The sequence below is a fragment of the Lissotriton helveticus genome (assembly GCF_964261635.1).
Source record: "Lissotriton helveticus chromosome 1_1 unlocalized genomic scaffold, aLisHel1.1 SUPER_1_unloc_21, whole genome shotgun sequence".
NCBI lineage: Eukaryota > Metazoa > Chordata > Amphibia > Caudata > Salamandridae > Lissotriton > Lissotriton helveticus.
Window position 1 is genome coordinate 2,128,000 of NW_027611661.1, and position 23,555 is coordinate 2,151,554.

The following is a 23,555-nucleotide window of genomic DNA, read 5'->3' on the forward strand; positions in this document are numbered from 1 at the left end:
GAGCTAAACGCAGGACCCTGGTCAGAATGTAGCGTGCTGATTGCGTATGTGCCGATAAAGACAAATCTTTTATAACAGTTTGAGCGTCAGACGAGCGCTGTGGCCACATCCAAATGAACCTTGAACACAAATCCACTGCTACCATGATATATTTATAGTTACCATCCCTTTGTAAGGGACCGCAGTGGTCCAGGTAAATACACGCTAACGGTTTATCTGAAATTAACAGTGACGTCTGCACAGGACGTTTCACAGTTGAGACTTTCATCTTTTGGCATATTTCACTTTTCAAAACATGGTTTCTGGTTTGTTTCCTCATGCGTGGCCACCAATAACTCTGTTTTAATAATGATATCATGGCGGAAACACCTGCAAGTGCAGAGGCGAACCCTTCATGTGCTGCTAGGATTAGTCCTAATCTATCCCCAATCCAGGGTTCGAGCAAACTGAACATTGTTTGCATCAGTTATATATGAGTATTTGAGTGGAAATCCTTTAGGTAACGTACTACAGCTGCCTTTGCTTGTAGCATTGACAGCCAGCATTATTTCACTGTCTATTTTCATTTTTGAACGAGTGATTGCATCTATGGAAGCTGTTGGTTCAGCTGCCTTCGCAGGTTCGTCAGCCATTGAATTCCCTTCAACGTTAACGCCATCACGTTGATGACTCAGCGTATGTATCATGTGAGTGTTTTGTAGTAGTTCTTGTAACTGAACTACTTGTTCCCAAAGAGTTTTATGCTTGATTGTGCCACCTTTTGCATCTTTGATACCGTTTTGAAGCCAGTTTTGCAAGTATTCATTGTAAGATTGAACACAATAAAATGAATCGCACACTATGAGTGTGGGGAATTTGCAATCCGTATTCTCAAGTGCCATCTTGAATGCTTGTAGTTCAGCACACTGAGCTGTACAATCTCCTAAGGATTGAGTTTTCGTGACCATTGGTCTAAATTTGCCATCGCGCCAACGACTTTTAACGATCGCGCACACTATAGGCTTATTTACCCCCCGTAGCGGGTTGAGCTGATCCGTCAGTAAAAATTATACATTCATACTGGTCAAGAGGCAGAATTTCAGTAGGCAGAGGACATTCTTGTTCGTATTGTAGAAATGTTTGTGTTTTCAAATAATAATTAAAAACGTATTCAACGTCAGTTGCAGTAAGAGAATTAACCCATTGTATCCATCTCGGATGTAAAGCTTTAGCATTAGGAATGCTCACTTTTGTCACTGCCTTTAAGGCAGGTACAGGAGTTATGACCATAATGTGTTTACCCTGTGCTAGGGCTCTTTCTTTTGCTACAGCAGTTTGAACAGCTGTCAGAATTTCTTCTGTTGATGTAAATTTCATTTCTGCTTGTGTATACATATGTGATTTGTAAGCTATTGGTACTTTTTTACCTTCATTAAAAGTTAAGTACGTAAATCCGCATTGTCCTGGAATGATCCGGATCACAAAGTTGCGTCGTTTACGCGTGTTTGCAAATGTTTTGTTGCTAACATGTCTGTTTGGAGTGAACGCAAAATTTCTGTGTGTTTTTGTGTCCAATTTACTGTTTTAAAATCAGGTTTTATTGTAGAGAGGTTTAACCCTTTCTGCATAATTTAGAATGTAAGTTCTTCCAAAATGCAGGAAACCCAGAATTGACTGTAAATTTTTCAGTGGTTTTGGAGGTTAGAGCAGCGCACGCTTTTCTAAAAAGTTGGCTGCCAGACTTTTGCCTTCACTTGATAGCTCATATCCTAGAAATAGGACGCTGAGATGGGCAATTCTCGATTTTTAAAAATTGAATTTGTACCCTTCAGAGGTGAATCCAAGTATAATGGTGTTCACCTTGTTCAAGTGCCTATCCAAGTCATCGTCTGTCAGATAGATGTCATCCACATATGACAATGCTTCATCATCATAAGTGTGTATTAACTCTGTTACTCTTGCTGAGAATAACCCAGGACTATTCTTGAATCACTGAAGGAGACAACAGAAGTGACACTGTGTCACCATTATTGAGAAAGCGGTCAAATACCTACTTTCTGGTGCAATGTTTTGACAAAAGGAACCGTTAGAAATATCTAATGTGGTTTCGTACTTTTTACGCACAATGTTATTCATTAATTCTGTACTATGTGTATTTTGCACTGCAAATGTTTTGCAACAAGAATTTTGATGTCTGTAATTCAATACTAGACGATATATATTGTCTGGTTTGGAGACAGGAAACAAAGGATTGTTCATTGATTGAGGTGCATGTTTCAATCACTCCTTGGTATTCAAGTAGATCTAAGTTCTTCCTGACCTGTTTTTTAGCTTCTTGCTTAACTGGGTACTGCCTTTATGTAGTAGGTTGATTTTTTGAGCTGGATTTTATGGTGAGGTGAGTCCTCATCCCATCCTACATGATTTTTGTATAATGCTGGGGCTTGGGCAACTGCCCATTTCCTGACATAAGTATATTTTAAATAAATTGGAAAATGGTTGGAGAATGCTGGCATAATGATGTCCTCACCATGTGGGCACTCCCTGACAAATTCTGGTGGCCAGTCTTGTTCAGCTAGAAGAATGTCATAACCCTTAGAAAGTTGCTCCGAAAAGGGTGTTTTCACTTTTCGTGGTATGCCTCCGTCCATCCGGAGTGTTATTTCATATAACTTATGTGGAGAACTAACCCTGGTGTCTGCAGTTTCCACTTGAATGTATTCATTCAAGTTCACTGTCTCCAGAAGATCCTTCAGGTTCTGGCGAGCTATTGTGACTTCTGTAGCGCTGTCCTACATTGTCTGGGCCCATTCTCCGTTCTGAGTTGTGTCCTCAAGATCCTCTGCATGTCTGATTTTTAGACCTGCTACCTTCTTTTTGGTGTATTGAGTTTTCTTGTTTTTCTGAACGTGTAGATTGTCTTTGGACTTCACGCGTTCTTATTTGTTTCTGACCGTCCTCTTCTTTCGGATTTCCATGACGAAGTCTGAAAGGTACGAGAGGAACGTGTATTAGCATCTTGATATCTATCAGGTTTTCTCAAATTATCCCTATTCCTGAGGTTATACCTCTTTTCAGAGGCCTCCTTTTGAGGAGACCTACCCCGGGAATGAGAACGCTTCTCTTTAGAAATTTGTTTGTTATTTTCCTACTTCTTTTTAGAAGAGGTAGGAGTGTTTTTAGAAAAGAACTTTTCAGGACTTTCAGACAGTTGTGGTTTAACTGGTTTACCACTCAAACTGTTTCTGCCTAATTCTTCATAGGATTTTTCAATTATTCTGGCTAGTTTTTGTAGTTGCTCAGTTACATCAAATTCCCTTAACTTCTGTCGGATCGCCACTGATGCTGCTTCTCCTTTAATATTAATATTATTGCTGAGACCTGTTTGAAATCTTTTAGTAGTTTCATACCCAAATTTAATGTAGGCTCTGCCCGTATTCATTTTGAATTTGGTTCAGGACGTCAGGTATTACCGCCATAGATAGAACACCATGTGTTTTAGTGTAAATTGCAGCAAAGACTGTACCCCAAGTGGTGCAGTCCTCCAGATGTGATGTGATCCCCATTGGTAAACAGATTGTTAAAAAACTGTGTTTATCATGAGGGCTAGTATTAGGAAATACTGCTTCGATTTGAGTAATTTTTTGAGCTATGCAGAATGGAATTTGTTCACGTTTTTCAGGTAATTTACCCATGACTGAGTGTAAAGCCTGTGGTGTAATTTTTAGTGTATTACCCTGGTGAGAGGTATGTTGTGGAATAACCCTGTGCATAGTGAATCATTGGACAGGTTGGACTGTGAGAGTCCGCATGACATATTGAACCAATTGTTTATAGATTTTGATTAACTCTTTTATTTGAGTCAGAAATTCATCAGTTGACATTTCTTCAATGTCAGGATGAGGTGTGTAGCCAGCTAAAACCGGCCATGGAGCTCCTTGTCTACCTAGTGGACCGAGCCTGGTAATGTGATTACAATGTTGTAGGGTGCCTTTAAACCAGAGTTCATGCTCCTGGTATGTGAGAGGAATTTCAATATCCTCGAAAGGAATATATTCCTATGGTGGTTCATCTTCTTTGTAAAAGTGAAACACGTGTTACTGGATTAGCTTCTGGAAAGATTATCCATGAATAGAATACCTGTCTGGTGATATTCATGTGCCTCTATCACAAAAACTGCTCTACCACCTCTAGATGATAGGCCATGTTTTATAAGTTTTATAGTGATGGCTTTCCTTAATTTTGGAGGAATGATTATAACATTCTCATCGATTTCTTGGAAACTTGTTAGGTTGAAAGCTGGTACGGCGTTTTCGCCTACAGCTCCAGTCGAATTGTTGTCCTCATTTTCAGTCATTGTGAAATGAAAATTGCAGAGCAAGTTTCAAGGAAACAAAGATAAGGTGCACAATATTTTGAAACACTGTATCCTTCAACGTTGAACAAACCAAAAAGCTAATACATAGGATTTTTGTCCTACTCAGCTATGGCGGATATTATCCCTTTACCCTTTCCAGATGTCTATTGGAGTATTACGGGAAAAGGGGTTTCTGAGAAAAGCACAACTAAGTTACTTCAGTATCTAGCATTAAATTAAAGCCTTACCAAACCTTTGGCCAACATGTAGTGTAGTTCCTATATTCCCAATAGGCTCTGCGCATTGGAATATTATACACTATAGATTTGACATAGGACTGAGGTCAGTATGTCTCTATCGAGTATACTAAACTTAATTGTGTGTGCCAGCTAACTCAGAGGTCACTAGAAACTTTCTCGAGTAAACAAGAAGGGATTAGTCTCTGACAACCGCATAAACATGACAACTTTGTTTCCCCTAGAACCGGAACAATATCTTCAGAGTCGTGGAAACAATAGATAACTATTTCACTCAGTCAATCGTGAATGCTTTGTTCCTACAGAATTGCATAGAAATAGAGAGACGGGCGTTTCAATAAAAAGGGCTTATTGAACAGTCTTCTTTCTCATGCAAGAGATATGAACTGCTACAATCATTAGACAAAATGCCAAGTGTAATGTGTACAGCGTAAACAGTAATATAAAATAATACTGTAATAGCATTGTCTGTTGCTATGCCATATATGACAAGCATTTGCAATGCAATAGGTCTCGCATTTGCGAGAGTAGGAGCTATTGGCATTGTAAATGACAATGCCTTTTATTTATGCGTTTGAAAACCTGCAAGCTGTGCGTAAACAAGCACTTTGTACTTATAGCCCTTGCTTATGAGAAGCAAAGTGGTCAGTCTTTTACTGACAGCCTTGCTTCTCGTAAGTAAGGACTATACATACAAAGTGCGTGTTTATGCACCTCTTGCAGGTTTTCAAAACAAATGAATAAAAGGCATTGCCATTTACAATGCCAATAGCTCCAACTCTCACAAATGCGAGACCTATTGCATTGTAAATGCTTGTTTAAATAGTCTTTGCTGAAAAATGCTTGGTTTTTACACCTTTTTGGAACACTAAGCCCTTACCTCCCCCTCTTCTTGGCTTTGGCGACACATGCTACACCTCACAAGGCTCCCCCTCCCCCAAAGACTTTACATTTAAAGGCCTGATGCCATTATTGTTGGTTAGGTTATGCCTTGCTTGTATAGAACTGCATAGCATATGCCACTTAAACGCCCTCGATCTTTGAAGCAGGCTGTCTCTGGCCAGTCTTTTCTACGCCTTTACGCTTCTACCTGATAATCTAATGCTTTGACGTAAGCCCCGGGGTCATTTTTACATGCCTACATGTGCGATTGTGCACCAAGATGTACCTCACATTGTGGCGACTTAACACCTTTTGCCCATGCTTTACCATCTGATAACCATTCAGCAGCAAGTGGCATTACTAGGCAATGGGATTTCATTTCAGTGCTACGAAGTGGTCCCTATCACAAGCCAGCGCTATTCAAACCCTTGAAATGAGTATGTAACCCAAGGCAACAATAACATTTGAGATCAGTGCAATGATGCATTCTACATTCAGAGCCAGTGTTAACACACCACATTATGCTGAAAGGACACAATGTCTCGAGGCTTGGGCGTTGATTCCTACAATCGGTGTATTTTGGGAGTTGTTTGCTTTAATTGAACCAGCTGTACTAATGCAACTGATTATTTGTAAAACAAAAGCCAGGAATTGAAACATGGAGGCAATCAGGCGAAGCAGATCCAAGCCAGCACTAAAGACGTGCGTGGAGGCATCCGAAAAAGATACATATGTAAGCGATTGGCGTTGCAGATGCTAATTGTTTTTTTTTTTCATTTTAAAGTATGCCAGCAGTAGGCAAAGAAAGTTCTTTCATGAAGGAAAGGGTGCAGGACCAGGGACACCTAGGGACATCCTGTGCTACTGCACCCTTTTCTTCATGAAAATAATTTCTTTGAGGGAAAAACAGAGAGGCTTGTGGCAGACTCAGAAAATGTTTGTAAATGAAATCGCCGCTGCCCCAATTTCTAGTGTGAGCCTATGTAGAAGAAATCAAAATGAGCAGCGGGTGGTCGTTGCTGCAGGAAGCAAAGACTAAACCTTCAATTTGCCCGATATAAGTTAAAAGGTAGGACACAGTAAAAGGAAACAGGCAGCCATGGAGGTCAGAATAAAAAAAAAAGAGCTTAAAAGGAAGGCTGAATGTGAGGTTTCCCCTGATACAACAAAGCTGCAAAGACAAGCGGCCGCGCTGAACGGGGGAGGGGGGTCGCGCCCACAAACCAAATGGCACACTGCAGCTGCAAAGACAAGCGAGGGGAGGAGGGCCCAACCAAATGGCACTCTGCACGCAATTAAGTGCGAGTAGAGCGGAGCGAAACTGTAGTTAGGCGCTGCTACCTTGGGACTACACAGAAGTAACCTTAGGGCCAACAGCCAACAGAAATCAGTAAAATAAAAGCAATGATAGAATTTAACCAATGGCGATGGGCAGGAGAAATTACAAAGAGATGAAGCCAATATAGAGATTACTTAAGTCTCGCTGAGACAGCGCATGCTGCGCTGCCAAACACGAGACCTAAAAATACATACATAAATAACACAGGCTAAACTACTCAACTGGTGCTTCTAAAATACGCCTACCCCAATGTACCTAACCTAGGTCTAGTACCAGGGAAGAAGTAGGTGCTATTTAGCTTAAGTTTAGCTTTGCCAATAATCTGCCAAAGGTTTCTCTAGGTTCTAATCCGCTCCATACCTTAGAATGAGAGAGGTTGGTATCTCTTTCTCACGACTCGATTTCCCAACACCCCGCAAGGGGGTCAGAAACACTGGAGCTGGATTCTCTGCAGGAGGATGACAGCCTGTAGTCAGTGTGTCAGCTGGAGAGTTGGCTTCCTTCGGCACTTGCTATAGCGAGCTGCGTCGTGCAAGTAGGTAGTTGAACTGCACCAAGCCACACTGTGCTTTAAAATAGCAAGTAAAGGTATATTTATACCTTGAAGGTGTTTAGGAATGCCAGTATTGACGCAAAAGTCGGGCATATGAACGTCATGAATGAACCCCTAAGGAATAACCCTGTGCGTAGTTTGCGTAGCAGCACCACCCGTAGCTTCACGTAGTATAGTTTGAACTACACGTAGTACTGCATAGCATAGCTGATGGCACTGTGTACATGTCTGCACTGTGAAAGAATTGCAAATGGCATTCTGCACAGTGCCAGTTATGAGAAAATAAGTATCTCTATCTTAATATGGTAAAGTGCATATAGTACTTTCACGAAAGTGAAATTGAAAAATTAGCAAGCAGGGAGAGAAACAAGCAGATGCCTTGAAAACAAAAAGCAAATCTTATTGAACGATTCAGTGGTGGTCCTATCCTCTTAGGAATACCCCAAGCACAGTTATTGGCAAAAAAATATCCCAACCAAAGGCCCAGCAAAACATTATGGGATGAGATTAGCAGTGGGCAGTGAATATTATATAGTATCCAATATCAAAATAATTCTACAAAGAGCTGCAGTTCAACAGTGGTTACTAGATGTCCCTCACGAGTCAAATGCAAATGCTTGATGAAAGGGTTTCAATGGTTTTGCATTTGACTTGTGAGGGACATCTAGTAACGACTAGTGGAACTGCAGCTTGATGTAAGAATAATTTCAATGCTTTGCATTGGACTTGTGAGGGACATCTAGTAACGACTAGGTGAACTGCAGCTCTTCGTAAAATTATTTTGATATTGGATACTATAATATTCACTGCCCACTACTAATCTCATCCTATAATGCCTTGCATGGCCTTTGGTTGGGAATGTTTTTTTGCCAATAACTGTGCGTGGGGTGGCCCTAAGAGGATGGGACCACCACCAAAGTTCAACAAGATGTGCTTTTTGTTTGTGCTCTTCGTGTTCAAGGCATCTGCTTGGTGCTCCCCCTAGGTTAGGAGGGACCCCAAAATCATCACCTCTCTCATTGCCTCATGTTTTCATTGAAATAGTTCACTTTTGTGAATTGGTTATTTTCTTTTAAGCATGTAAAATTGCTTTATCAAAGCATCTGAGGATGTTGTTGTTTCAGCTGCAACGCTACTTGATTAAGCACAGTTATTGTACTGTGCTACGGCAATTTGCAGAGTGTGAATTAGTACAAACTACGTATGCTCCATTAGCGTAGCATAGTACTATGCCAAGGGTTACTAAGGAATAGATGTTCATGCATAATAAAGGAGTTCTTGGAGAAATCAATATCCAGACAAGGGGAAGTCCCTAACGGCTTAAGAGTCTGGTTTTCCAAGAAATCGTTGTGACATAGATGAACTGATGGAAGTAGCCATGCCTGTGTTTGGGTAGCATGGACTATGCCTAAATGAGGACTGGATTTCTGTGCCTATATAATGAATGCATGAATGAAGGGGGACTTAGTACCGCGCAACTTAGCTCAAAGGCATCAAGGCGCCAGAAAAAACATCAATCAAGGGCAATGCAAATTGTACCTCTATAAGGGCATGAATCTGGTAATTCATTTTAAATCTAAAATCGTACAAAACAGCGGTAAAGGTAGACAGTGGGCGGTAAAGGTAGACAGTGGCAGTGTCTCCCGACCCCGCTTGGCGCCAGGTATACATTTGCAGAGCAGAAGAATCTGCTGGCTTTGTTGATCTCTCCTGAATAGCTCTATGTCTTTGTTACGCTAATTTTAAAAATTGACTACGAATTTTTAAACTTCACTTATGTGTCACCTATGTGTTAGAATTGACTAATAATTTTAATACACGTATTCGCTGTGCACTTACGATTATTTTCGGAGTTGCCAGGGTCATTAAGGCTCGTTTAGGAAGTCTCTGCTCAGTGTTGCAGCCTGCCCGCCCCGGTCCGACTCGGTATCCAATACCGTTGTGCGGAGGGCGGGACAGGCAAGAGCCAGAGAGACACGCCCAGGCACTTCCTGAGAGGTTGAGTCGAGCGGTTAGCGCTCTAGCCTTCTAGCACACAGGGCTATTTAGGCTGCGAGGAGGCAAGGCTGATTGCGGTAAAGGTAGACAGTGGCAGTGTCTCCCGACCCCGCTTGGCGCCAGGTATACATTTGCAGAGCAGAAGACTCTGCTGGCTTTGTTGATCTCTCCTGAATAGCTCTATGTCTTTGTTACGCTAATTGTAAAAATTGACTACGAATTTTTAAACTTCACTTATGTGTCACCTATGTGTTAGAATTGACTAATAATTATAATACACGTATTCACTGTGCACTTACGATTATTTTCGGAGTTGCCAGGGTCATTAAGGCTCGTTTAGGAAGTCTCTGCTCAGTGTTGCAGCCTGCCCGCCCCGGTCCGACTCGGTATCCAATACCGTTGAGCGGAGGGCGGGACAGGCAAGAGCCAGAGAGACACGCCCAGGCACTTCCTGAGAGGTTGAGTCGAGCGGTTAGCGCTCTAGCCTTCTAGCACACAGGGCTATTTAGGCTGCGAGTAGGCAAGGCTGATTGCGGTAAAGGTAGACAGTGGCAGTGTCTCCCAACCCCGCTTGGCGCCAGGTATACATTTGCAGAGCAGAAGCCTCTGCTGGCTTTGTTGATCTCTCCTGAATAGCTCCATGTCTTTGTTACGCTAATTTTAAAAATTGACTACGAATTTTTAAACTTCACTTATGTGTCACCTATGTGTTAGAATTTACTAATAATGTTAATACACGTATTCACTGTGCACTTACGATTATTTTTGGAGTTGCCAGGGTCATTAAGGCTCGTTTAGGAAGTCTCTGCTCAGTGTTGCAGCCTGCCCGCCCCGGTCCGACTCGGTTTCCAATACTGTTGAGCGGAGGGCGGGACAGGCAAGAGCCAGAGAGACACGCCCAGGCACTTCCTGAGAGGTTGAGTCGAGCGGTTAGCGCTCTAGCCTTCTAGCACACAGGGCTATTTAGCCACTCGTCGGCTCTAGCGCGCAGCGGTTGCGCGCAGGGGGGCGCCTAAGCCAGCGCCTAAGACGAGCCAAACACCAGCCCGTCTGCGCCCGTCCGCGACAGGACGGGACCAGGGGCCATGGGGGAATCCATGCACAATGTGCACACTCCTCTCTCCTCCAGGATAACTTACTCTGCACAGGCACTTCGGATCTTACATGTAAGCCCAACAGAAGTTTGTGGTAAATACAAAAACAATTCATTGGAGGGCCCTTTCTCATGTATTCATTGCAGAGCTCAGTTTACCACTCGTTGCCAGGTAGCCTGCGTTGAGAGAAATGCTACAGCCTCTATTCCCTTCCCCAAAGTTAGGGAAAATAGTACCTATACCCCTACTCTTATTGGAAGGAAAAACATCCTTTGCAACATAAGGTCACTACCCAAACACACATCTGAAGTTTGGGACCTTATTTCCTCTAACGAGCCAGATCTGTGTTTTATCACCGACACCTGGCTCAAACCCCACTCGACCCCCGCTATCGCTTTAGCAATTCCAATTGGCTATAAAATAATTCGACTAGACCGCCCCACGAAAATAGGAGGAGGGATTGCGATCATTCATAAACAGGAAATTACCTGTACCACAGTAGCAGAAATAAGCGCTCCTGACATCGAATTACTCATTTTTAAAATTGCCCTCTCCCCTAAACAAACCAGAATGGGTGCTCTAGTGTACCGCCCTCCAGGACCCAGCACGAACTTCTCAAATATCTTACTTGAGAATCTTGCACCTTATGTCTATAATGACAGAGACTTTTTACTAGTTAGAGATTTCAACATACACAGTGAACAGAAAGACTGTAAAGAAGCACAATCTATTTTAAACGATCTTTCTCTATTAGGGCTAACACAACAAAATATAGGCCCAACACACCAGGCTGGGCACACCCTAGATTTAATATTGGCTAATTTCCCTACAGTCACCTGTACTCCTCCCATTCAAGTCAGCTGGACTGACCATTTTATCATTGAGTTTCACACCCCGTATCCCAAACCTACTCCCTATGGGCCGATTTCTCTTCCTAGCAAACAACGTCAATGGCATAAAGTCAATGAAACTATATTTTTAGATAAATTCATCGAACCCTCTTTTTCCACGTCGGAAAATATTGAAAATGCTCTTAATAAATTTGAAAGAGCCTCAAAGACTGTCATAGACATTATAGCCCCCCTAAAAAAATTTAGACCTCGGCCAGCTAATAAACAAGAAATATGGTTTTCTGACAACCTTAGGACATTAAAACAAACAGCTAGGAAGTTAGAGAAAAAATGGAGAACATCCCACCTAGCAATCGACAGAGGTCTTTATTGGGATTCATTAACCATCTATCACAAAGCTATCCGTACTGCACGGAAAACCCACATAACATCTCTTATTACAGCCGCAAACAATTCCCCCAGGGTTCTATACCAAGTAATACAATCTTTTGTTAAACCGACAGCTAGTGAAAGTCCTGACACTTCATCGCAAAAGCTTTGTGATGAGATATCTCAGTTCTTCTCAAATAAAATAGACTCTATCTACGAGAAAATAATTCACTCTAACAAAACCATGACCAGCGATGCAGGTCTGGCCTTTCACGAAACACAACGTAATCAAAATTCTCACACATTAGAGATCTTTCCCCCTATCAACTCAGAGGAGCTGTCAAAACTTACCAATCAGATTAAAAGTGGCAGCCCTGACGATATAATTCCAGCCAGACTCATGCCTATTTTACAGGAAGCACTAGGTCCTACAATTGAAAAACTTGTCAATCTGTCACTCAGTACAGGCTCTGTCCCGAAACAATGGAAACAGGTGCTAGTGAGGCCTATTAGGAAAAACACTGCTACTCCGTGGACCGAATTAGCAAACCTCAGGCCCATCTCCCTGCTTCCATTTTTGGGCAAGCTTACAGAGAAACATGTAAATCAACACTTATCCAACTATGTTGAAACCAGCGGCGGCCTAGACTATTCTCAATCTGGTTTTAGGCCGAAACACAGTACAGAGTCCACCCTCCTGTCTGTTACTGATGATTTACACATGTTCCAGGACAAAGGCCACTCGGTGATCCTAGTGCTACTAGATCTGTCGGCAGCGTTCGACACCGTGTCACATAACATTCTGGTTGACCGGTTGTCGAACATAGGAGTTAAGAACAAAGCCCTTGACTGGCTAAGGAGTTTCCTAACCGATCGCACCCAGACTGTCACCATGGGTGCATATTGATCAGCGGAGGTAGAGATTTCTAAAGGGGTGCCACAGGGCTCTTATCTGAGCCCAACACTCTTTAACATCTATGTGGCACCCCTGGCAAGAGTGATGCGCAAATTTGGTTTCATCCCCGTGTCATACGCGGATGACACGCAGCTCCTCTTCCCCTTTAAAACTCTCACCGCTGAATTATGGAACTCCTTCTCTGCAGGCATGAAGGCCGTTGCACAGTGGATGTCTACCAACTATCTACAGTGCAACGTCAGTAAGACTGAAGTTATGTTATTCGGAGAGGCCAAACTTTTGTGGACCCCGGCTTGGTGGCCTTCTGATCTTGGTATGGTCCCAGAACCCAAACAGGTCGTGAAGAACCTGGGGATCCGCCTCGATCAGGATCTGTCACTTAAACAACACGGCAACTTCGTTGCAGGCTCATGCTTTCATATCATTAGCATGTTGCGAAAAAATGTTGTCTTACTGCCAGACTCTTATAGGAAGACTCTAGTGCAAGCCCTTGTTTTGAGCCGTATTGATTACTGCAATGGCCTGCTTCTCTCTGTCAATGAGGGAGTGCTGGCTAGACTCCAGGTAGTCCAGAATACGGCGGCTCGCCTGGTTATGAATGCCCCTCCAAGAACAGCATCCAACCCTCTCTTAAACCAACTTCACTGGCTCTCCATACGACAAAGGGCAAAATTCAAAATATGCTGTATCATTCATAAGAGCATAAATGGACAAGGCCCTACCTATCTGAAACAGAAATTCACTCCCTACATCCCTTCCAGATTGCTTAGATCTAGTACAAGCCATCTACTGGTAGTGCCTCGTGCCAACAAAGCTAGGCACGGAGGTAAGGCGCTATCTGTAGTAGGACCCACATTGTGGAACCGACTTCCTTTGACTCTTAGACAGTGTACTGTACATCTCAAATTCAGAAAACTCCTCAAAACCTCACTGTTTAAAAATGGGATCTAACTCTAGCTCCACTCACTCTCCTGTGTCTGTAAACCGGCCCAAAAGCGCAGAGATACTCCAGATGGAGTCGATTCCAGCGCTATACAAACTCGCAAATAAATAAAAATAAACAGTAGATTTGTAGATTCATAGAGCGCTTCTTGTCACCCGTGAGGGTATCCAGGCACTTTGTTCCCTACTCCTCTGGTGGATGATGCTTGTCAAAGCAGCTTCAATCAATCAATCAGTAGATTTGTAGATTCATAGAGCGCTTCTTGTCACCCGTGAGGGTATCCAGGCGCTTCGTTCCCTTGCCCTGTGGTAGCTGATGGTGGTACCGGCGGCTTCTTTGAATCAATCAATAGGTAGATTTGTAGATTTATAGAGCGCTTCTTGTGACCCGTGAGGGTATCCAGGCGCTTTGTTCCCTTGTCCTCTAGTGGCTGTTGCTGGTCCCGGCAGCTTCTTTCAATCAATCAGTAGATTTGTAGATTGATAGAACACTTCATGTCACCAATCAGGGTATCTAGTCGCTTCGTTCCCTCATCATCTGGTGGCTGATGCCAGTCACGGCAGCTTCTATCAATCAATCAGCTGATTTGTAGATTTTTAGAGCTCCTCTTGTCACCCATGAGGGTATCCTGGCGCTTTGTTCACTTGTCCTCTGGTGGCTGATGCTGGTCCCGGCAGCTTCTTTCAATCAATCGGTAGATTTGTAGATTTATAGAGTGCTTCTTGTCACCCTTTAGGGTATCCAGGCGCTTCGTTCCCTTGTCATCTGGTGGCTGATGCCAGTCACGGCAGCTTCTTTCAATCAATCGGTTGATTTGTAGATTTTTAGAGCTCCTCTTGTCACCCGTGAGGGTATCCAGGCACTTTGTTCCCTTGTCCTCTGGTGGCTGATGCTGGTCCCGGCAGCTTCAATAAATCAATCTGTAGATTTGTAGAATTAAAGAGCGCTTCTTGTCACCCGTGAGGGTATTGAAAAATGAAGAACAGAACGACCAACCAAGGTCCAGCTCAAACAAGACACATGTACCATCAATAATCATAAGTTTGGTGCAAAACACTTCCCACACCTGTTTTCCCAAAGTGCAAATCGGATCAAATTGTTCATCGGAAGGTGGAAGGTGCACTCGTTGAAATCAAACACAAGTTCATTTAGTCTAATAAAATTTCTTTCTTTATTCTAGTAAAGTAGAACGGCACACAGCCAAAGCGTTTTGTTCCAAAAAGGAACTTCGTCAGGGCTGGCAATTATGTTTGAAAATCAATATGTAGACAAAAAAAAAACTTGTGAATTCCCGGTGGTAATAAACACCAGAAATGGCAAGACAGGCGGTAGCTAGCAACTATCACTCTTCGAGGGGATCAGCGATTCCCGGCATGATAACTGGAGAATCGCTGCAGTCCACGCAGAGAACCGAGAACTTCTCACATCCCCGGAGAAGCGTGCTGCATCTGGAAGATCATCACTTCTTTATTTCTTTGCACCTGAACTCTGCCGAATTTCCGGCGCTGCAACATTGCTTGTCGTGGAAGCGCAACTCTACCTAAGGTACATTGACGCAAAGTGTCGCATCATAAGAACTGAACTGAACTAAGCTAAATCTACCATCTTAAAGTAACAGTTTTGTGTATTTTTGTTGTTTATGGTCTTGTGGTAGATCTATATAAAGTATACTTATTTTTGATATAAAAACCTTGTGTGGTGTCCATCTGTAGTCTTGTCACTGAGTTACTGTATGTGGTCACAAATGCTTTACACACTGCCACTGAGATAGGCCTGTCTGCTTGTGCCAAGCTACCAAGGGGGTGAGCAGGGGTTATTTAGGAGTGTAATCCCCTTATCCTCCTGACGAGAGGTAAGGGTCCCTATGTGTCACAAGTACCTACCTGTGCCAACTATGTTATGTTATGTTAAAACAACTTATATAGCGATCAGCTGCCCCAGCAAAGGGGCGTCCCGGCGCTTCTAGCAGCTAACAAACAACTGACTACGATGGAACTCAGCAAAACAATGTCCAGGAAAACGTATTTTACTTTTCGTAGACAATCAGGAGATTTGGTCCAGGGCCTGGTGGCCAGATACGCTTTGATCTTGCCCTCGCCCTGGCCTCAGTACCAAAGATCTAGGCATCATGGTTGATACCTCCCTCTCCTTGGGCCCCCAAATAAATAGAACAGTCTCCACCTACTTCTGAATGATAAGAACCCTCAGAAAGATATGTCAATTTCTCTCCCCCTCAGCGTGGAAACAGGCAGTGGTGGCTCTTGTGTTGTCCAGATTGGATTACTGCAACACCCTTTATGTAGGGATCAATAAGGGTCTCCTACACCGACTCCAACTTGTGCAGAATGCTGCTGCCAGGCTGGTGATGGGCCTTCCTAAATTCCTCTCTGTTGCAGCTACCATCAAGAGCCTTCCTTGGCTTCCTCTGGGTCGGAGAATTGAGTTTAAAGCCCTGTGTTTGGTGCACAAGGCCTTTTATAATATGGGATCAGAAGGCATTAAAAAACTGTTTCGGAGATATGTCCCTGGTAAGCAGTTAAGATCTTCCAGCAAGAATTTGGTTACTGTGCCTAGATTCAGAAAATCTAGATGGGGGGGAGGTCCTTTTCGCTGGCTGCGGTCAACTTGTTGAACTCCCTTCCTCTTTCAATTTCGATTCTGGAAACTCATTCCTCATTCCGTAAGGCCTTGAAGACCTGGCTCTTTACCAATACGAATCTGTAACCCCTGATCATGATCCCTATCTGCAGCGCCTTGATACCCCTGGGCTAAGTTTACACTTTATAATTCCTATATTCATTCATTCATTCATTACATAATACTATCCTCCCTCTGTCCGTTCTTTCAGCATCTTTTATCTCTGGATCTGACTTCCATCTCTTTGCGTCCTCACATCCTGCCCTTTTCTGTCTTGTCTACTACAATCAAAAGACAGTACATGTGCGTGGACACACATGCACACAGGGCTTGCTTTAGGGTGGTGCGACCAGTGGAGCTGCACCTGGAGCTGACCTTGGGGGCACTGTGTTTAGAAGTAACTTATGTGTTTACAAGCATCTGCCGCAGAGTTTCCCATGCCGTACCCCTGTGGTAAAAGTGGAAGATAGCCTTTTTTCTCTTTTCTCTGTTTTGTGTTTTTCTTTTCTTGACCCTTTTTGGTTTCCTTTACTGTTGTGCTGTTAAATAAAATGTCCCTTCCTAGATCACTGGAAAAAGGATTAGATTAACAGTCTAGGTGGGCAGGGGAGTAAATAACATCTAATAATTCATTGAAAGAATTACAAATATCTCACTATGACGCCAGCCGTTGCCAGAGAAGTTGCAAATTGATAGTGTGGTCTGCTTCTGAGAATCTGTGTTTCTTTCTTAAATATTCACTTCTTTTGCTCTCACATCCTTGATTTCCAGTGATTCCAAGGTCTCTGTTTCACCACTATCAGAAATGCAACTCAAACCGATTTCCAAACTTGTTTTTGTTAATACTTTCTTTGTGCAAAGTATAAGGTCACAAATATTTTTTCTTTGTGTTCATTTACAATTTTTGACTCCATTTCTACAGGTGACAGAAGCATGAACAGAAAAAAGAAGGTGTACATTTAGTGAAACACAATAAAAAGGATTATTTCAAGGAAAGTTAAAACATTCTCGAGCACTAGAGAAGAAACACATTCTATGTGCCAGGAATGGTGAGGATGTTGGAGCGGAAGAAACTGGTGAATGTGAAAGTTGTCAAATCCCTAAAGTAAAAGGACCATAAATGTTTACCAAGTGTCAGTAACTGAGATTAAGGAGAACATTGGCCACAACTGATACCCACACAGTGCACTTGAGAAAACTCAGAGGTTGTAAATTCTGTTTGATGGTTTATGAGAAATGCTTTGGAGACCGAAACCCTCCCCAACAGATCAGTATCCGTAGACATGTTGTGATGCGACAGAACCGTCAAAAAGACTAATATCCTTGGTTTACAAGTGCAAGCTTTTGTCTCCGTCTCCTGGAGACAAGAGGAAAGAAAAGATTGTTTAAAAGAAAGTCATTGTAAATGCTCTTTCTCAGATGTCGTTACAGCAAAGAGGCTGGATTATCATTTCCAATATAGGAAGATTTTCCCCCACCAACTTTGTCTCTTGGATTGATCCGAGTGGGTTCAAAGTGTCCTGTAACTCCAAAGTCGATCATGTACCTGTCTTAGCAACTGATCAAAAAAGCATATTCTGGCACAGAAAGTAGAAAAGGGGCCAGTGTTACACTATTGACAATTTATAAACCACCCTGGCATGCCCTAATCATCTGTCATTACTTGTATGAACAAACATAACTAACAGGCAAACACTAAAGCCCAAAGACCCAATCAGTGCTTTTAGAACTCCTAAATCAAATGTGATAAACTAGAAACACTAAATGAGACTAATTAAACTTGAGAGAATTCACCCGGGCATAACTTGGAGAAAATGAATCCACGAGGGGCCTCTTAATCAATACAAGGGGCTCCTCAGTGAAAGTTAATAAGACAAGTTAGGAAATGATCTCCAGGTAAAAACTATCATTAGTTAAATACATATGTTAAGAAGAGCATCTGAAATGTATTTTAGAAGTTAATGCTGAGTTGTAACATAAACACGTACACAATCAGAAATCAGATTCATTCTTAAAATGACTTGTATTCAGGAACAAACCCAACTTGGAGAAAAAAACAACTCGAATAAGAGCAATGCCTGTGAGGACTGCTGTAGTAATCAATCCCACCTCACTAAATATGAGAAAACTAGCACTGGACGAAAACCCTATCAGTGCTCTGAATGCCAGAAAGGCTTCAGTCACAAATCCAACCTTACGGTACATGGAAGAACCCACACTGGACAAAAACCTTATCAGTGCTCTGAATGCTTGAAAAGCTTCAGTCAGAAAGACACCCTTACTAAACATGAAATGACCCACACTGGGCATAAACCCTATCAGTGTTCTGAATGCCAAAAAGGTTTCTATCAAAAAGCAGGTTTAAATCTACATCAGAGAATCCATACTGGGCTCAAACGGTATCAGTGCTCTGAATGCTGCAAAAGCTTCAGTCAGAAATCCAGCCTTACTGTACATGAAAGAACCCACACTGGACAAAAACCATATCAGTGTTCCATGTGCCAAAAAAGCTTCAGTTTTAGTGGCAGTCTGATTCAACATCAGGTAACTCACACTGGACAAAAACCTTATCAGTGCTCTGAATGCTGTAAAAGCTTTAGTAACAAATACAATCTCACTTTACATGAAAGAACCCACACTGGACAAAAACCTTATCAATGCTCTGAATGCTGTAAAAGCTTCAGTCAGAAATCCAGCCTTACTGTACATAAAATGACCCACACTGGGTATAAACTGTATCAGTGCTCTGAATGCTGTAAAAGCCTCAGTAGTAAATCAGCTCTCTCTCAACATGAGAGAGCTCATACTGGACAAAAAACTTATCAGTGCTCTGAATGCTGGAAAAGCTTCAGTCAGAAAGACACCCTTACTAAACATGAAATGACCCACACTGGGCATAAACCCTATCAGTGTTCTGAATGCCAAAAAGGTTTCTATCAAAAATCAGGTTTAAATCTACATCAGAGAATCCATACTGGGCTTAAACCATATCAGTGTTCTGAATGCCAGAAAAGCTTCAGTCAGAAATCCAACCTAACTGTGCATGAAAGGACCCACACTGGGCATAAACCGTATCAGTGCTCTGAATGCACAAACACTTTCTATAAGAGATTGAGTTTAATTGAACATGAGAGAACCCACACTGGGCTCAAACCCTATCAGTGCTCTGAATGCCACAAAAGCTTCAGTCAGAAATCCAACCTAACTGTGCATGAAAGGACCCACACTGGGCATAAACCGTATCAGTGCTCTGAATGCGGGAAAGGATTCAGTTGGAAATCCAACCTTACTGTGCATGAAAGAACCCACACTGGGTATAAACCGTATCAGTGCTCTGAATGCCAAAAATGCTTCAGTCATAAAACAACTCTCACTAATCATGAGAGAACTCACACTGGGGAAAAACCCTTATTAGCTCTCTGAATGCTGGAAAACTTTCAGCCGGAAATCTGGTCTCACTCAACCTGTGAGAACTTACCTGGAAAAAAACCTTGTCATTGTTCTAAATGCCAGGGAAGTGTCTGCTGGAGATTCAGTTTCATTCAACAAGAGAGAACCCACAACGTGAAAGAAAATGATCTGTGCTCTCACTGTGACAAAAACTTCAGTTGTAAATGTAACCTTTCTACATAAGAGAGACAATGTGGGAGAATACAAGGTGCTCACTGTAACCCCTGAGAAGGAGCTTTCAGCATCGCAAAACCTTTACATGAAGCAGCCACAAATCCATCAATCCATTGATTGTCCAACAAACTCTACTGAGAAAAGCACACAGCGAGGGATGGAAATGCATGAATTAACCTCATTCCTTTGTTACTTGTTGTGGCCTCATTCCATTCAGCGTGTTTTGCTCCCTGCGTGTTAATAAGCGGTGGCTCTGACCCACAAAGTCCATTGGATCCTGAACTTTGAGGCCACGCCCCTAGGATCTGGAATCCAAGTAACCTCAAACTGTTTCCAGCTTTAATGAGCCTCCCCAGGGGGCTGCAGCAGGAGTCGCTTTGTCATAGGTCTTAATGGGACCAACATCTGTTCATGTCTGTGCCACGTCGGCTGATCATTGAGAAAAACCAAAGGTGATGGATGGACTGGTAGTTAATCTCTGCAACATCCCACCACATCATTCTCTAGTCTTTGTGTAACTACAGACATGGTCAGCCATATGCAAACCATTCTTGGCTCCATCCTAAATAGTCCTAATGACTTCTGTTCCAAAAGGACACCACCTCGTATTACAAAGATCCACACAAGAGGCCTCTTTCCATCTTTTTTTGTTTCAAATGGAACCTGCTATGCTCTTAACCATGCCTCAGGCCTGCCACGTTCCATGCTTTGGCTCTTATCAACATTGAACCATCTCCATAACTTGGAAGCTCCGAAGACTTCGCAGCTGTTGTAACTGCTTTAAGTTTCCCACATTTTGATGGCCGTGGATTCAGGTTCAACTTGATAACCCAACTCTACTCTGTGGAAATTTTGCACTTCAAGCCACTTCTGTGCAGCTCGTCACCTTCTAAAACTGATTCAGCCACAAACCTTGTTTCAAATTCCAGTGTTCATCATCATCAGAGACTAAACTTATCTTTGTCCTCTCGAGCATAGCTACCAAAGTCAGCTACAATTTTGTAGGTGACTTCCTGATTGATTCAGTGGATCTGCTTTTTTTTTACTCATTTACCTTTTTGTTTGGTTTTGACAGTTGTTTTTGCTAATTAATAATCCTTAAATCACAGCCGACCTTTGCTTCTGAATAATTATTAAATATTCTTTTTAATCTAAACTTGGTTTGAATCTTAAAGTTCTGTGTCTATTTTTAATAAACTGTATTGAAATTTGTGATTTCCACTGTTTTGCTTTACCTTCGAGTGTGCCTTAGGCCATACTCCTCAAGCCACGTTACCAAAAGCGAGCTAAGAACACTTTAGTAGAAGACACATTTACCTTTGCTGACCAAAGTTTGGGAAAAGTAAAGCAGGCTGACTCCAGGAAACACACTACCTAGCTGGAAAGGTTACTCTCTTAGGTGGCATCTGCACCAACTGTAGATGCAAAAATCAAGGATTATGAGGGAAGCTGTTGGGATCTGTGCCCCCAGAATTTGAGACTGCCTCTCAAACAGTTGAAAGAGTTAAAGATGCACCCGTCAGAGATTCATGTCTCAGCAACTAAGACTGCCCGCTCCTGTCATACAACACTCACACTGAATCACACTCCCTGTGCAATGTACAAACTTTTACATAAACAAGTTGTGTTGTGCTTTGTGAACAGGCTTTCACCCCCCTTTGTATGCAAATGAGTTTCTGTGATCTGACACCCCAGGCTCCCATCTCTTCTAGTGCAGATGATAATGTGATAACTAACGAGTTAACAAACAAGGGCTGTATTGAGAAATAATCGTCTTCCAAGTCACACAGTAGTTTGTAGTTTGTAGTTCTTTATTAGTCGTTTAAATGTACATCCCCCATCCCGTTCCAAGTTAGAGTATAGTTTGCGAAGCGCGGCTCTCTTGTGGCCCGCTCCCCAGATTAGGTCCATAAGAACAGAAACAAAGTCCAATTTCCTGAAGAAGTGCAGAGGCAGGTAAACTAGAGGGATCGAGAAGCAGTATAAATGTATTAACAGCATTTTTGCAACTTCCACTCTACCCATGGGTCGATAGTTGCAGGGAGCCTCAAAACAACAGTGAGCTGCAAACCTTGGATATCACCTAAGTTGCCCTGTACACGTTCATTGTCGTGTGGGAAGTTCGTCGCTTAATACCTGAAGATGTTAGGGTGCCACCCTAGTGCTAATTGGGGCAGCACTTCCTGTTTTAAGTTGTTAGTTTGCGCATGGGATATAAGCTGGTTTGGTCAAATTTAGCCTTAGTCTATAAGTCCTACCAAAATCGTCTAGAACATCCATCACCTGTGGTAGATACGAATGCACGTTCCTGAGGTACACAAATGCATCATCAGCATACAGTGATATGTCCTCTCAATTTGGCTCACTCGGTATACCGACTGCTGGGTCCTGTGAACGAAACAGGGCAGCAAACAGATCCATGGCTAGGGCAAAAGTAATCGACAGCGGGAATCTTTGCTGCATGCTTCAAAAGAAACTGAGATCTCTGCCTGTCCGGATGCGGGCCAGCGTGTTGGTGTAGAGGAGATTTATCCAGTGTAATATTTCTGGGCCTAGTTCCATGCACATCAGCACTTTCGTTAAGTAAAACTACTCGAGGGTGTTGAAGGCCTTCTCTATATCTAGTGAGAGTGCTGTGTATGGAGACAATTCATGAAGATTCTTTTCCATCAGCCGGAGAGGCGCCATAGGTTAAGACATATTTTTCTCCCAGGTACGAAATCATTCTGGTCTTGGTGCCATTGTAGAGAGGCAGGGGAGCAACCTGTTTGCAAAGACCTTACTGCAAATCTTGTGGTCGGTGTACCGTGGCCAGTAGGACCGTAGCTCCAGGGGGTCCCTGTTGGGCTTAGGCAGTACCAATATCATAGCCTCCCATAGGGATCCCAGCAATGTGCCCTCTTGCCAGGCCTGTTGGTACATTTGGAGTAGCTTTGGAGAGAGGGTTGCTCTGTAGGTAAAGTAAAAGTCCACCAGGGACCCGTCCATCCCAGGAGTTTTGTTGCATGCGATCTAGTCAATCATGAAGCCAATTTCCTCAGTGGTTAGGGTTTTGTCTGGTGTATGTCCCTTAAGGGGGTTAAGTCTGGGGATTGTCAGTCTATTCTAATACTCATCTGATTGGGGCGCTTGCACTCCCAACACAGCATGGTATACAGACATCTGGTACTACAGGAAAGCCTGGTTTATATCTGCTTGTACATTCAATATCACTCCCACCGGGGATCTGCTGGCCTTTCTGGGGGTCTTTGAGGTCAACGACCTTAGTAGCCATTCTAGTATCTGATAGTGTAGTGTTCCTAGTCGGACCACCGCCTCTCTTTACTCCTTTCGGAGAGGGTTGATTGTGTTCTAGTTTCATGCAGCTACCCCAGATATATTTCCGTTGTTCATATTGTTTGTTGAAGAGAGAGGTTCTGGTCTTGCAAGGCATGTTTTACACAATGCGACATCTTGATGCACTGGCCTTATGTGAGACCCTTAAAGGTATCTCACTCTATCACTGTCGTAGAGGCAGTTCTTTCCTTCGCCTCAAAGATGGCGATATGTGTACCTTCCGTATCACAGAAGACTCTGTCCTGTAGGGCCGGGGCATACAGCCTCATAGTAGGTAGTGGTGCATGTTGTCTGCCCCATTGAATCATCATTTTGAGGTGGTTGTGGTCCGAAAGTGTGTGGCCTAGACATCCAGGTCACAAGACCAAGGAAGCCACAGAGGGATTGCATAGGAGCAAGCCGATTCTGGTGTGCAATTAG

General features: G+C 42.9%; 1 protein-coding gene across 1 annotated transcript in view; it reads left to right on the forward strand.

The window, feature by feature from the left end:
• Positions 1–23,555, forward strand: part of LOC144805746 (uncharacterized) — a 157,195-nt gene that overhangs the window by 123,876 nt on the left and 9,764 nt on the right. The window contains exon 3 of the mRNA XM_078672230.1: positions 18,444–19,576. Within this exon, the coding sequence (XP_078528356.1) occupies positions 18,444–19,576 (1,133 nt within the window). The remainder of the gene's footprint in view (positions 1–18,443; positions 19,577–23,555) is intronic.